General features: G+C 38.0%; 1 protein-coding gene across 4 annotated transcripts; it reads left to right on the top strand.

Annotated features, from left to right (window-relative positions):
- Positions 1-7,505: 7,505 nt before the first annotated feature.
- LOC148851173 (protein IQ-DOMAIN 32-like) lies at positions 7,506-14,904 on the top strand. Of its 4 annotated transcripts, XM_088945573.1 has the most exons (8): positions 7,506-7,763; positions 7,948-8,072; positions 8,177-8,302; positions 10,604-10,936; positions 11,025-11,243; positions 11,742-11,822; positions 11,914-13,606; positions 14,420-14,904. In XM_088945573.1, exons 2-8 carry the CDS (start codon positions 8,046-8,048, stop codon positions 14,437-14,439), a joined length of 2,499 nt encoding a protein of 832 aa, XP_088801699.1. In that variant the 5' UTR covers positions 7,506-7,763; positions 7,948-8,045; the 3' UTR covers positions 14,440-14,904. The 4 variants fall into 4 exon arrangements, with proteins under 4 accessions (XP_088801699.1, XP_088801702.1, XP_088801700.1 ...); XM_088945576.1 differs by lacking the exon at positions 7,506-7,763 and having other exon boundaries at positions 7,881-8,072; XM_088945574.1 differs by lacking the exon at positions 7,506-7,763 and having other exon boundaries at positions 7,953-8,077.
- Positions 14,905-16,159: the final 1,255 nt, after the last annotated feature.

Below are 16,159 nucleotides of genomic sequence, written 5' to 3'. Positions count from 1 at the left end.
TCTATGCCACTACTTCCCGAAGTCCTCACAGCATTTGCAATGGCATGTGCCATACGCTTTGTCCGCCGGTTACAATGCTGGAATCTTACATGAGTAAAACACCAATAAAGTTATATGGTTTTGAAAATAGAACCTCCATTATTATTATTTATTAGATATCATATATTCATATCAGCGCTCCATTTTGTCACGAGGAAGATCTTCAGCGGAAGGAACTCATATGGTGTTTGGGTATGTGTGGTCAGGACAAGTCTTATATGTGTACGAGCATAATCTCCCTGACGTGGCATAAGAGTACAAAAGACATAATCTCCCTGATGTAATGCAACCATTGGGCCCAAACACACCCATGCGTTGTGGGCAATGAGGTAGCTCAATTAGTTTAGACACGAGGTTAACATAGTGAAGGGTCATGCTTGGGTCAGACCCACGTGTCAAGCCTCCCTTTAATGTGCATGGCATTGTGTCGGTCCATGCGCTATCCTCATGAGCGTGTATCTACCCATGAGGAACCCTGATAGTATGCTAGCCATTAACCAGAGCCACCCCACAAATGATGTTGATTTAGGAATGCCAAGATTAAGTACCCAAAAAGGTCGACCACCTCTCCTCAAAGAGTACATTAAGATTTTGGAGGTCCGCCAATATAAAACATTACTTCTCATAAAAATCATAATGGCAATATTTACGATAATGCCACTTAACATAAGCCCACCAAACGTAACTAAGATTAACTGACTAAGCCTGTGTCAGACCGTGACAATATGCACATCTTAATGTGTATTGAGAATATCTCTCATACTTGTGAAAAATGTTTCTAATACATAGTTGGATATACTGTGAGGCGTTGTGGGGTACTCTCTATCGGGTGCTGATGTGAACTCTATTAATTTATTAATGATTTGCGCATGTGTGTTTAGGGGTGTCAATTGGACTGGATTTGGTCCAATCCAATCCAGTCCAATGTGAGTTCATTATAAATGGACCAGGTCCAATCCAATCCAATGAATGTTTTGGACCAATTTGGACCGATCCAATTCAATGCTTGGACCATCTAATCTGTTCAAATTCACTTTGTTTTACATTGGTTTCAACTTAAACCCAGCCCATTGACACGTATATTCTTATCCTATATCAATAGATTAGATATTGGCTTAATCCGACCCAATCCAATATAAATTTGTTATGAACGGACCAGGTCCAATCCTATCTAATAAATATTTTAGACCGAATTAGTCCAATCCAACGTGTCTTATTGGTCCAATTTAATCATCCAAATTCATTTTCAACTGAACGGAGTCCAATCCAAAACCGGTCCATTGACACACTTCTATGTATTTGCATTTTGATACATGACACAATTACGGTTAGAGATGCCAACGTGTTGGGTTTGATACGGGTTTGTATAAATCCAAACTTGATCTAGAGTATTATCAACCTGAACCTGACCCAATTCGACTAAATGAAGAGAAGTATCAAACCCACCCCGGGTTTATCACCTAACTCGGCCCACTGACATCCCGAATTAGGGTCCACTCATAGTGATTATGTTAAGATGGCTAAATTTGTTATATTATAAGTCATGTATAATATATATATATATATATATATATATATATATATATATATATATAAGGAAAGAACGACAGAATTAGCAGGTCTATTGTCAAATTACCAAACAAATGGCCCATCTATCAAAGTCTTATCAACTTAGACCTGATAAGCCTCACTAGTAACAAGGTTTAGTATGTTCTTATCGGTTCAGAAATGGGTCTACACTGACCCGCCCAAAGGCCTCAAACCTAACTCATAATCTTAGTCTTATATATGCCCTTGACACATAAACAGGCTCGACGTGCTCATGCGCGCATGATGTGTTCATTCCAATAAAGGGTTGCAACTTAGGCGGTTCAATGTGAGCATCTGCTAAAATTGAAGGGGACCAGTCCCATAACCGGCTTAACATAGTGTTAATTATTATTTTTTTATTTCATTTGAAGGGTTACACAACGGGGTAGCCCATCCCCAAACTCATGTTCTCCCAATTCAGGTACAGGCCGAATTTGATTCAAGTCTTCGTTACAATTAATAGGAGATATTACCAACAGCTGAGTGGCACTTTGCAGCGTCAATTATTTAGATCATGTACCTAACTTACACTCTTATTCTTGTACAATCCAACCGTAGACAAGTACTGATTTGGCTGTAGACACTGCATGCTACCCCAATCATGACAAGGGTGGAATGACTGCTTTGCATTTCAGGGGATAAAGCGCTGTGGATTTCATCATTTGCATTGGTATAAATGCATGGAATGACAAATTTGCTGAGTGTAAATTTTGATTTACTTTTGCTTTAAATTTGACTTTTGTTTTATTTATTTGAAAGGATTAAAATATAATGTTTAAGAAGGAGTACAAATGCAAATATGTAGAATGTAAACTTTATATTTTATATTTATTTGTATTATATATATTCGTAGTTATACTCTTAAAGTTCGGTTTGGAAGGAGTACAAATACAAATATGTAGAGTGTAAAACCTTGCATTTTAATGTATTTTACCGTACATATTTATATTTATACTCTTTCTAAACTGCGCCTAAAGTTAAATTGTGCCATCCCCATCTCATTTGACATAGAGATAGGAGGATTAATTATTTATTTGGAAGTGAGGTAAGAGTCAAGATAATGGAGTCACCACTTTAAATGAGGTTTAAATGAGGGATAATATAGGAGAAGAGGAATGTAAATTTTACTTTAGTTTTTTGGGATGTAAAATTTATACTGCTATATAATGGGTGCAAATGAGACAAAAAGTAAAAATATTGTATCACATAGGAGTGCAAATCATGATTTCAACAAATGGATGCAAAAACATAATCATCTCATTCATATTTGCACTACAAACAAATTGATAACAAAATATTGGAAGATGTGGTTATTTACCCAATTTCAATTTCAGCCGTTTAAAATTTCATAACTTCGCTCCTATATTATATAAAAAAAATGTAAATTCTGTTTGGATAAATTTTTTGCTTTTGAATTTTGGGCTGTTAAAAATAAAATTGAACAAAAAAAGAGTTTTCTGAGCATTTGATAAAAAGTACTTTTAAAAACAGCAATACTTTTAATTCCCAAAGCATAAAGCCTAATAAAACTAGGATTTTCTGTTTTGGGGCTTCAAAAACACAAATCATGAAGTTTATCCAAAACACCACGTTGATCAGTTAGAGACAAAGTAATAAGGCATTCAGCTAAGCTAGCTACTTCTTTTGGTAACGTTTCAAATCAGTTTAGCCACTTCAGTTGGTTATCAAGTAGTCCCTAAGCCAAATTCCATGCTATAAGAGAATTTATACATATAAAACACCCAATAATGTAGTTGTGTAGAAAGGATTAAGAGGATGTTCACCAATATGTATTTAGTTTTTCAAAACAAATTCAATTATCATATCAATAAAATCGTTTTTTTCTGATGTAGCAATTGTTTCTGTGTCTGAAGGAAGACAATATCACACATGTTCGTGAACAGACCCTCACAATATATTATTACTTAATGTGTATATTACACTTTTTTTCTAATCATGAAGTCATAGTATTATTTTATTTTTTGAAAACAATATCATGAAGACCCCCCTTAAGCAGTATCACATGTCAATTTAGGTGATTGTTTGCCACTGTGATCGTTTTCTTGGACTAGTTTTCTCAAGAGATGGTCTTACATAATTAATTATTATGTGTTTTCACTATTTTCAAGACCTAAAAAAGCTGCGGAAAAATGTTATTTCTTGTTTATCTTCATTTATAAAAGTGTGCACTACATGCCTTATAAACACTACTTAAGATAGATAAAAAAGTAGGTCCCACTAAGATGGCCTGTTATTTTAGAATTTAGAAACTTTTTTTTTTTAATTTTAAATCAATCTACCTAGCAATAGGCAAAATAATACTCCATGTATGTTTTATTAACCCCCTCTTTATGGTAGTTCTTATATTAAATTTTCAAAAATTTAGAGGGGAATAGGGATATGCATCCCTGTAGGGAAAATTAGTGGTGTCCATGAAAAACTAAAAAACCGAATCGAATCGAGAAATTTGAATCGTAAAATGCGGTTAATCGAATCGATCGGTTTGGAATTTTTGAAAAACCGAAGAACTTGTTCGATTTTCGATTAACCTATAAAAAAAATCGGTGATTAATCGAACCGATCAATATATATATATATATGTTATATATTTTTAATATATGTCACATATTTTCTATATATTATATATAAATATATATTCATTATATATATAAATATATACTTATATTATATTTATAATAATCTATTTATAAATATTATATATATTATATATTTTTAAAATATTTATAATTTATTATGTATCATTTATTATTTATAATATAATATCATACATATATTTATATAATATATTTTATAAATATAAAAAACCAAAAAGCTGAAAAACTAAACCAATCAAAAACTGAAACTGGCAAATTGATTAATTGATGGTATTGGCTTAGTTTCAGTTTAGAAAAATAGAAAAACCGATACCACCAATTCAGTTTGCAAAATATGCCTATGATTCGGTTAACTGAACCATGGACACCCCTAGGGAAAAATGGGAAATCCCCAACTTAACTTGATCATGCTCATATCTAGTAGTTGAGATAGTAAGATGGGGTCTTTTAATTTGAAAACAAAAACTATGTACACATTTTTAAAGCATGGGCATCTAACTGCATATCCGGAGCATCTTCCAATAAATTTAAACCTCATTTAATAAGAGATATTCCTGATGTTTGGCTGAATGTCATATGCACAAAGTTTTTGCTGTTGGGAGATTCAAGCTCTAAGATAGTCTCTTGCATCCTTCCAATAATAGAGGCATTGAGATCGAGTTCAGATTGACATCCCATACATGCTCCACATACACATTTCACAATACACAGTTAGGATGTACTGTGGGGAGCTGATGCAAATTCACTAAGATTAAGTCTGAATAATTCATTGAGATTCTCTAATTTGAATCAAGCTCAAGCTAGACGACACCTCGACCACTAAGGGAGACCTCGACTCGGCAACTCGGTCACTGAGGGAGATCTCAGCTCAGCACCTCGACAATTGAGGGAGACCTCAATCAACTTGGCACCTTGTCAACTAAGGGAGACCTTTGCTCGACACCTCACCTGCTAGGGAAACCTCAGCTCGACACTTTAGCAGCTGAGGGAGACCTCGGTTTGGCACCTCAACAATTGAGGGGGACCTCGGCTCGGCACCTCAACTGCCTGAGAGACCTACAATCAAAGGTAGTTGAGCTTGAACTTCTGAGCTTTTAACTCGAGCCAAGCTCAAGCTTGAGCTCAAGTCTCTAATTCGAATTGAAATTGAGCCTAATAGTTTATGAGCGAGCCCCTGCAACACAGGGCCCCCTCTACTAGTAAATCTATTAAGCCGAAATGTGTACGACCGAAGGCTTGGTAATGTAGCAAATGGAATCTAATGGTATTTTTTGCATTTTTTTCATAGAAATTACAAGAATATCACTCTCTACCAACTATCTCTTTTTATTTTTTTTCTTTCAAATTACAATAATGCCACTCTCTCTCCTACCAACTCTCTCTCTCTCTTTCTTACAAATTACAAGAATGCCATCTCTCTCTCCTTATAAATTACAAGAACGCCACTCTCTCTCCAACTAAGGAAGACCTCAGCTCGACACCTCAACTACTAGGGGACTTACAATCAAAGGTAGTCGAGTTCGAGTCGAGCCGAGCCGAGCTTGAACTTCTGAGCTCAAGCTCAAGTCTCTAATTTGAATCAACCTCGAGCTAGACGACACCTCGACCACTGAGGGAGACCTCGGCTCGGCACCTCAGTCATTGAGGGAGATCTCGGCTCAGCACCTCGACAACTGAGGGAGACCTCAGCTCGGCACCTTGTCAACTAAGGGAGACCTTAGCTTGACACCTCACCTGCTAGGGAAACCTTAACTCGACACATCAACAACTGAGGGAGACCTCAATTTGGCACCTCAGAAATTGAGGAAGACCTCGACTCGACACCTTGGTTGCTTGAGAGACATGCAATCAAAGGTAGCCGAGCTTTTGACTCGAGCCAAGCTCGAGCTCGAGCTCAAGTCTCTAATTCGAATCGAGCTTGAGCCTAATAGTTTATGAGTGAGCCCCTACAACGTAGGGCCCCCACCATTAGTAGATATGTTAAGAAGCCAACAAGTAACAATATAGGGAAAATTCCTTATCAGTACTCGATATTTTGGTTTGAGTGACAATTTGGTCCCCGAACTTTAAAGTGTGACAATTCAGCACCCAAACTTTCAAAATATGACAATCCAATACCCAAATTTTCAAAATGTGACAATCCAGTACCTACCATTAACCAATCCGTTAATCAGCCATTAAGTGACATTTGAAAAATAAAAAATACCCTAAGAATGCCATCTAATTCCCTTAATCAACCATCCAAACATTGACAATAAAATGAACAATCCCAAATTCTAGATTCTTCTAAACAGTCACCAACTTTTTTGAATAGAAGAGGTTAGGATTTGAGACTGTTCAACTTTTTTGTCAACATTTGGATGGTTGATAGAGAGAATTAGATGGCCTTCAAAGAGCATTTTTGACTTTTCAAATGCCACTTAATGACTGATTAATAGACTAGTTAACGGTATGTACAAAATTGTCACATTTTGAAAATTCGGGTGCTGGATTATCGCATTTTAAAGTTCGGGGACCAAATTGTCACTCAAACCAAAGTACAGGATATTGATCAAGAATTTTTCCTAACAAATACTAGTGGTGATAAATAGTACAAGATTTGTTGTAAATGAGTCCGGATCTGATATTTAGAGAACGGAGACTAGATCTGCTCCTCACGCAAGACTCCTCGCATGCATATCCTACCGTGCATTGGGAACATTTTCCGTATTTATAAGTTAATTATTCACGGACATTTCCAATGCACGGTGGATGTGCATGTGAGGCGTCCCTCTGTGAGAACGTATCTCACGCCAACCTCACAGTATCCTCAAAAATTCGAATTAATTGTAAATGTGAAATCGGCGTGAGGCGCGCCTTGTGAGTAGCAGATCCCAATTAATATGGCGAAAACTGGAAAGAGGTACCGTACATTACTAGGGCCCGCATCCGCAAGGCCGCAAGGCCCGCAATGCAACTTTTTCTTTTACGTTGGCGTTAATATACCCCAAAACCCAAATATACATAACAAGAAAGGATGTCAAAATTAAATGGCGTTTTCCCTTTTATGGTTTTATTTGATTTGCAAGCTATCTCCTACAAAAAAGACACGTCCATCAACCCGAACCATCTCTCAACGACATAACAAATATTAAATTGTGTGTTTTATAATAAAAAGCTTTAGCTTCTAAATCGTCACATCATACAAATCAAACATCTTTGTTAACGCTTTACGGTCCGAAACATCCACTCTATTTATCCTCTTTTCCCCCATTCAATCGCGCGCTTTGACGTTGGCCCTTGGCCGATGTCCCAGCTCGCTGTCGCTGGTGTGTGTGTGAGCTTACGAGTGGCTCACCGCTTCCCGGACTCTGGTCTCTGACTCTCTGCCACGCGTGAAATTGCAAAGAGTGAAGGGTTACACAAAAATCCGAATTACCAAACGGCACCCAACAAAAGTAAAGAACGAGACGTTCCGATCCGATGAGAGACAATCAGACAACCGCAATTTATCGCGAGTCTCGTGAACGATCCAGATAAGTAAGATATTTAGAATTTCTTTTTTTTTTTCATTTTTTAAAAATAAAATTTGAAATAAACGCTGCAGATTATCTCTCGTTATCCTGGTATTTTTTCGGAAAGGAAACCGGGGTAGATGACCTGACAACTTTTCTTTCTCTCTCTCTTTTTTTTTTCTTTTCTTTTCTTTTCCTTTTCTCTCTAGTCTCTACATCTTCTCTTTCTCTAAAACCAACGGGCAGGGTAGGAGCTGGAGCTGGACTGGAGGAGGAAACGGATCCGATAAATGCCGGACTCCAATGTATGATTCAGCTAGAGTTTAGAATAGCGGTAAGGTCCGACTTGTCAAGCTCAAGCTCCTTGCTTCCGGATTTTCCAACTTATAAGGCAAAAAATAAGCTGACAACGAGCTTCTTCTCTGAGTGAGGTCTCAGAGACGACAAACGAGAGGGGAACAGAGACGGGTAGAAGGAAACATGGTGAGATCCTCCACTTCCTGTTTCAAGATCATTACATGTGGCAGCGACTCTGTTGATAAGGATGATCTTCAACGGACTGAGGTATCTCTTTTATTTTTCTCTTCAAGTGATTCTCGGTCTGTTCCGGATTCTAGTGCTTTTAATTTTTCTCTTTCTTCGGTTTAATGTTCATGGAAGCAGAGCATTAGGGTTTGGACCCGTTTGTTTCGTTTGCACTTCTTTTTCTTCTATGTTTGATTCAGTCAATGCGGAGTGGTTTAGAATTATGAGTAGTGATTGTTGGATGCCGTCTTAATTTGATTTGTTTCTTTCGGTTGTTCTTTTGCCGAGTGAGGCTTCCTTGTAGTTGTATGACATCAAACTTCAGTGGCTTTCAGAAATGGAAAATGTAGGCCACTAGATTGAGACCATCGCTTTTCGAGTTCAGCTTAACCTCATGGATTTTAATTTCGCCTGGGCTTTTCGTCCGGTATGGTCAATCTTACTCGCTTTTGAATTCGGTATTTGGAGATCGATATTGTTGAATATATGATCCGTATGCGTATATCTATACCTTTCGTAATTGTGATCTGTAAATCACAGCAGATCTATACCGTAAGTCTGGTTTTTGAGTGCACATTCATACTGGATCTCTATTGCCCTTTAAACTCATCCCCCTTAAAATTTACAGTACATGCTCTAGATCACTTTGTTAATTCATTGAGGACCTTGTATGGAATCACTGAATAAATGAAAACTATTCTCACAACTCCTTTACTCGATCGTCAGATGAAACGTGAGATATTTTTCTTTTTTCTATTATTGATTTTTTTTTTTTCATTTAAGCAATTTAAGTTGTCTTTCTTATAATTCGCCTGTACGCATAATGAAGTTCAAGGGGATTGTATCTAGTTACAGATTTATGATGTTGTAGGACCATAATGTCTATTCTCATCAAGCCATTTCCATTATAGTGTCCATTATTTTATCTATTTATTTAACTGTGGCAAATACCTTCTATATCTAGCAAGACTAGCATCAATTTGTATGTTTTTCTCAAAGGCATATTGGTTGGACAGAGTTGCAAGCACATAGATGAATGCCAAAGCATCACAACTCTGTGGATGTTCTTAAGTGAAAGTGCATGCTGTTTAAATAGAAATCTCAAAAATGGGCAGATATGGTATCCATATGGTTTAAGCATAATAATCAATTTCAGTCTTTTGCTTTGAAACTGATCCATTCTGAGTACCTCCAGCTTAAAAATCCCGAATAGCACTGAGCACAGATGATTTAGTCAGTTCAGACTGCTTCTCTTGCTATGGGCTATGTCTTGTTTTAATTGATAATTGGAAAAGGATTTGCTGGTGACAAAATTTATTTATCCACAAGTGCGGATGAGAAGTTGTCACATTGTTGATTCTAACCTTTATCACATTCTGGGTTATGGAAACCCCCTTTATAGGGTCATTCAAAGCTTGGTATTTTTTGAAATAGAAAAGATAAAGCATCAAAGGTCACAGATGCTAGACTAGGAAAGTGCAAGTTGACATATTCATCCTTGTGTTTCCTTATGAGATGCCTATTAAGATTTTATCCATACTTATGGTATTTTATGTTTGCAACTAGTGGGATAACCATGATGGTCTGTTGTTTCCTCTTATCTTTTTTTTTTTTTCTGATTGGATTTTGGGTAAGGTGGTATTGTCAGTACACTATATCTTGCCTTCTGAAGAACTTAAATGAGGTGGTGTAGTTCTTATCATCAATCATCTCTAAATGAAGAGAGCATGTAACGACTTAGTCAATATGGTAATAGTTACCTTATTAAATGTTTGGGAATCTTTTGGTGTGCTTTTTCCATTACCCAGAGACAAATATAAAAGACATGGGCCTTTGAGGCAACAGGTTTGTGTATGAAACCCTTCATGGGTGTCACCAGTTAGGGCATGGAGCCAGAACAAACTAGCTCATTACTTCTATGCATTTTTAATCACTGCTTGGCTCCTATTTAGCCGATGGTTTACAGATTTTATGCAAAAGTTTATGCCATCTGCCTCTAGTGACAAGGATTAATAACCTGGGCCATTATGTTGGTAGAATGTACGGTTCAGAGGGACATCTAATTAAAACTTGGAATGACGAAAAATTAACAAGATCATGTCCAAAAGCTATTAAGCTAAGCATTAATGGTTAATTAAAAGGAAGCTGGGATCTAATTTATAAGAATTTTGGTGCTGGTCTTTGTATGCAATCCAATGTTACTCCTATCAGAAATAATAGAATAGAGTTGTGATCAAGGCTGGGTAATATATTAACTTTTTTTCAATCAGCAAGAATTTAATATTATCACACTCAAGAAATATGCTAAAAGGGAGTCTCTTTTGATTGGATGTCATCCAGAGCAAAGGGTCAACGGACAAGCGTGGATGGAGTTTCAGGAAAAGATCTGCCAGGCATCGGGTGCTAATCAATACTGTGATCTCAGAAACCCCATATACTGGGAATAAAGAGAGCCCAGAAACCACTGCTGTCGACTTTCATCCATCAACTAACCCTATGGTTCCTGAGAAGATCTCTGCATCACAAGGGGCAGATGAGACAACACAGTTGTTGACCACTGAGAACCCAAAAATACTTGATCCCTTAGTTGCCGCAGATGATGTAAGCAAAGCTGATTATAACCTGGAGGAATCTGATGCCATTGTCATCCAGGCTGCTATCAGAGGATTTTTGGTACTTTTTATTCCCATTGTTGTGAAACATATTTCTGGTGTGTGACACGTGTTTCCTTGTTAATGTGGTTCCTTGATCACCTTTTCAGGCACGAATTACACTATTGAAACTCAAGAATGTCATTAAGTTGCAAGCAGCTATGCGCGGGCATTTGGTCCGGAGGCAGGCAGTGGGGTCTTTGCGTTGTGTTCAGGCCATTGCCAAAATGCAAGCTTTGGTGCGTGCTCGCCGTGCACGTACATTAGCAGAAGGGTTGGTCTCTGAGGAGAAGCTCAATGGGAAACATGAGAAGAATAATCAAACCATGGTAATGTTTATATCGTCAGATGTTTTCTGCCATTCCCAAATTTATTGCAAATACAAAGGACTCATAAATTCCTTATCTTGTTAATAAGGGATGAAAATTAATGATATAGTATTGGCTAGTAATACTAATAACCTTCTGCACAGTGATTTTTTTTCTTTCCTTTTCGGTTACCAACCATGGGCTAGATGTGAGCATGTTCAACCTGGTGCAATCCTTTGACCTACTTTTACTGTGGTCCAGACTCGCTTAGACTTCCTTTTTGGTTACCAACTCTTACTGTGGTTCATCATTATTGCTTTCTTGATTGATCTGCATTGTAATGAGCTCCTGTTATTATCAAGGATTGACATTTATTGAAAACTCTATAGTTTCTTTTCATGAGAAAGATTACATTTTATTGTCTAATAGTTGTGGATTTAGACTCTCTCTCCCTATGCTTCCTTCACAATAGGATTGTTTCTGCAATATGTAACTGTCTGATCCATATTTTTGTTTCAGGGAAATGATGGCTTTGGAACCAAAGCAAATCAAATAAGCTCTTCTACTGAGAAGCTGCTCAGCAATGGATTTGCTCGTCAGGTATGATAAATTATTTCTTTCCTTTTTGCCTGCATCGTTGTTGGCAATGGTTAATCCTTCTACTGACACTGATAGTTTTTGGCACCATAAGCTTTTACAATCAACACCAAAGACAAAACCAATTCAAATAAAATGTGATCCTTTGAGACATGATTCTGCATGGAAATGGTTGGAGAGGTGGATGGCTGTGTCATCATCATCAGAGTTTGCACAGTCGCAGAGGCTGGACCGTCTGGAGAATCAAGAACAAGGAGAGAATACTGGAACAATTTTTTCTGAAGTGGGAACTGAAATTACAGCTGAAGTTGTTTCTGAGACAGCAGATTTGAAGTCCATCATTAGGGAAACAGAAACCTCACTTGAGAGTGAAGAGAATTTGATTACTTATGATGCAAATAACTATGATTTCCAGGCTTGTTGCCCAACCTCCTCTTCAGCAAGAGATGACCATGAAGAGGCTCAGCTGAAAGATGTGGGTTTTGACAAAGCACAAGAGACCTTGTCAAAGATAGATTTGCCTCCCAATCAAACAGAATCGCAACCAGGTGCAAGTTCTTCTATGTTGGCTAGTTCTGTTTCTGAGAAGCCTGAGATGGACAGTGAACAACCAAAACTTACTGTAAAATGGGCAGCCTCTGAACAATTAGAGACTGAAGGAAAGAAATTTGGACTTGGGTCAAGAAAGGCATGTAATCCTGCATTTATTGCTGCCCAGTCTAAATTTGAAGAGCTGAGTTCAACGGCTACCTCAGGCAGGTTGATTGCTTCTACCTGTCCAAATGTTGGAGTAGAATCCAAACGGCAAACCATCTCATCTCCTGCCAATTCTATAAGGGCAAAGGATACCAGTCCAACAGAGAATTCCACATCTCATGATTCAAGGTTTCAAATTGGTGGCTCTGATTGTGGGATTGAACTTTCTGTTTCTTCCACTCTTGATTCACCTGATAGATCTGAGGTTGGAGGAGAATTTGATTCTGAAGCCAAAGTTGCAGAAAGAGGGACCACTGATCCAAGTGATTTTACTGATCATTCATCTACTATTGGAGATCCAGCTGTAGAAGACAATACTCTTCCCTCCACGTCCCTGTCCATTCCATCCCATTTTGTATCCAATCAACTAGAAAAGAATGAAGATGTTAATGGAGAATCAGTTGATTCAATTGTAGCAGTTGGTTCCTTGGTGGTAGAGAAGCAGACAGAGAGAAGTGCATCAGATGTCCAGATCCAACTGGACCAGGTCAATAATCAACGAGCTTACAGATCTTCACCAGAAGGATCTCCTAGAAGTCATGTGACTGTAACTGAATCACATGGAACACCTTCAAGTCAGGTATCAGTGAAAGCTAAAAGGAATCAATCTGATAAAAGCAGGGCAACTCAAACTCGAACCTCCGAATCAGCCGGTAAAAGATCCCCAGCAAATCACAGCCCTGATTCAAGTGTCAGAAGTAGCACAGAACAATTGCCCAAGGACCTGAAAAATGGAAAGAGGCGCAACTCATTTGGTTCAACCAGACCTGATCATATTGACCAAGAGAGAAGGGATAGTGGTAGCAGTAATTCCCTCCCTGGTTATATGCAAGCGACAGAATCTGCTAGGGCCAAGGCTCATGCCCACAATTCTCCAAGGTCAAGTCCGGATGTGCAAGACAAAGATATTTACATGAAGAAGCGACATTCCCTCCCTGGTGCAAATGGAAAGGAGGGCTCCCCTCGCATGCAGCGGTCCATGTCCCAAGCACAAAAGGGTGTCAAGGGAAATGGTGCACATAGTCTTCATGGTAACTTCTAGATATTCCTTTTATCACAATGTAATTTTTGTTGGCTTATTTTTAAATTATGGTATAAAGCTTTAGCCTTATTCCTATTGCGACACTGTAACTTCAGATTATAGGCCAAGGTTTAGTACATGGCTACATGCTGTTTCTGCAGGTAGTCATGCCTCTAATCTTTACAAAATCCTTCAGTATGATATATTGAGGACCTAGCAATTCTTTGAATATGGGGACTTCCATTTAGTTGTGAAAAATGCATCTCAACATGTACCTATAAGATCCTTCAGTGGCCATAGATCACATTTACTAAGGATAATAGAAATCTAACTTGGATAGCCTGCTTTTCCTTTAACACTAGACTTTTGGGTTATAAGTGGGTACTTAACTAAGATAAAACTACTGAACTATTAGATTGCCTGTTGTTTGCCAGAAGCAGCATGACCGAATTCTTTTGCACTAGGGTATTTATCATTTATCTTTCTTTTCAGTCAAGGATCTGCTTTGTAATTCAGAAACCATGAGGTTTTGATTGTTGAGGGAATTTTAGATTCCCAGTAGACTGTGATAGCAGAGATCAAATCAGCCCCCCACAATGTCCCACAGTGGATCCCCGCTGTGTATTGGGAATATCTCCCGATGATACTACCAGAAATGATGGTGTCATCATCAGGAGATGTTCCCAATACACGGCGGGGATATGCTGTGGGACGTTGTGGGGGGCTGATTTAAACTCGTGATAGCAATTACCAGTGGCTGAAAGTCTGAAAGGTGGGGCATCTTGATATCAATTTCTTACAGATTAAATCCTAATTGTTTCAGAGAGAAAATGGCAAAGATGATGACAAATCTCTAAGAGTCTGGCCGCTCAAAGTGTGATGGAGATATTTAATCAGCTGTGCTCACGAGCTTCTAGATTCCAACTGATGTTGAAGTAAATAACAGGTACCTATTCTAGGGTGTTGGGCTTAGTCTGTTTACATGCTAATCTTTTTTTGTTTGGTGTCTGGGCTGGGTAGGGAGAGAGGGAGAGAACAGGAGCAAGGAAATGATGTACATTAGTACCATCTCAAAAATCATGCATGGAGATTGGTTTGTAAGTTTGTAATGTGTTTATTTGTGTGGTATTATTTGTTTGGCTTTCTAGAGCAGATCACGAGATGTTTTGCCTTTATCCGAAATTTCAGACTTTATTTTGAATATGGAGAGGGTTTCAGAAAGCCTGAGAGTTGTAATAATAAAAATTGAACTTTCTGTTATGATTTATCATCTTGATTATTGAATTTGAGAACTGTATTCTCTATGCATCAGCAAACTTCATGAGGACTGTATACTCTATTTTTTGAGGAATTTTGTTACTCTTGGATTACTGGCATCTCTGTGGGGCGAATCATCCAAGAGTTGCCAAAACCCATTATTTTAGGGAAAAAATGGCTGTCCACGTTGAATAGTCATGATTCCACCGTTTTTTGACCCCATAAAGAAGCGTTACCCAAAGAAATAAATATAACCATGAAAAGAACAGGAGGCACCAAAGACGCCCACAACCCAATCCACTGAACCCACCCAATTCGTCCATTTATTTGGCAGGTTGATCATCCATCGGCTCAATTTAAATGGATTGGATTGAGTTGTGGATAATCATTGGGTTAATCACTAAAGATATAAGTATTAATGCTATTTTTTTTTTTAATTTTTTCATTTGAATAAAATAATTTATAATTAATATATTAATTTTTTATTTAATTATTGACTAAAATTAGTTTTGTCTCAAATCAATATATTTCGGTTCAGTTCATTTAGGTCGGTTAGCCCAGTTCTAACCGAACCTGACCTAAGACAAGCTGTTCTGGGTTGACCCGAATCTGGAAACAGGACTGTATGGGATGGTTTTGAATATCCAGTCTGGCCCAAAATCTGCCCCACTTGCTTTGACCCGTTTTGGATCATCTCGTTGGCTTGTATTTGTACAATTGACCCAAAACCGGACAGGTCTAATTTACATCCCTTGACCTGCTTTGGGCTAGTCGGTTTGGTCCCAAACTTGTGCACAAACTTGATATGGGCTAGTCCAAGTCAATCCATCATTGATTGAACTGGTCCAATTTAGTTCGATTGGACTAATTCGAATCCAAATGGTTCAACCACTCTTGATGTGATTAGTTCGAAGGCAATCCAATTAGAGAGTTCAACTTGGTCTAACTGGTTTGAACCTAAGTGGTTCGATTAAACCTGAAACCCAAACATCAAATTAGGGCTGCAAGTCGAACCAGGTTAGGTTGGGTTGAGATCAACCCTAAGTTCTAAACCCCCAACCCTAACCCTAACTAAATTCCTTCAACCCTAACACAACTTTGGGTTGGGCCCAACCTGACCCGAATTCGGACAGGTCTGATTTACATCCCTTGACTTGTTTCGAGCTAGTTGGTTCAGTCCCAAACTTGTGCTCAAACCTGATATGGGCTAGTCCAAGTCAATCTGTTATTGACTGAACTGGTCTAGTTTGATCTGACTGGATTGATCCGAATCTAAACAATTCAACCACTCTTGATGTAATTAGTT

Source organism: Nelumbo lutea, chromosome 5 (genome assembly GCF_056320005.1).
Source record: "Nelumbo lutea isolate HS-2025 chromosome 5, American lotus-T2T, whole genome shotgun sequence".
Lineage (NCBI taxonomy): Eukaryota > Viridiplantae > Streptophyta > Magnoliopsida > Proteales > Nelumbonaceae > Nelumbo > Nelumbo lutea.
The sequence above is the reverse complement of the archived record's forward strand: the minus strand, read 5'-3'. Positions and strand labels throughout refer to the sequence as shown.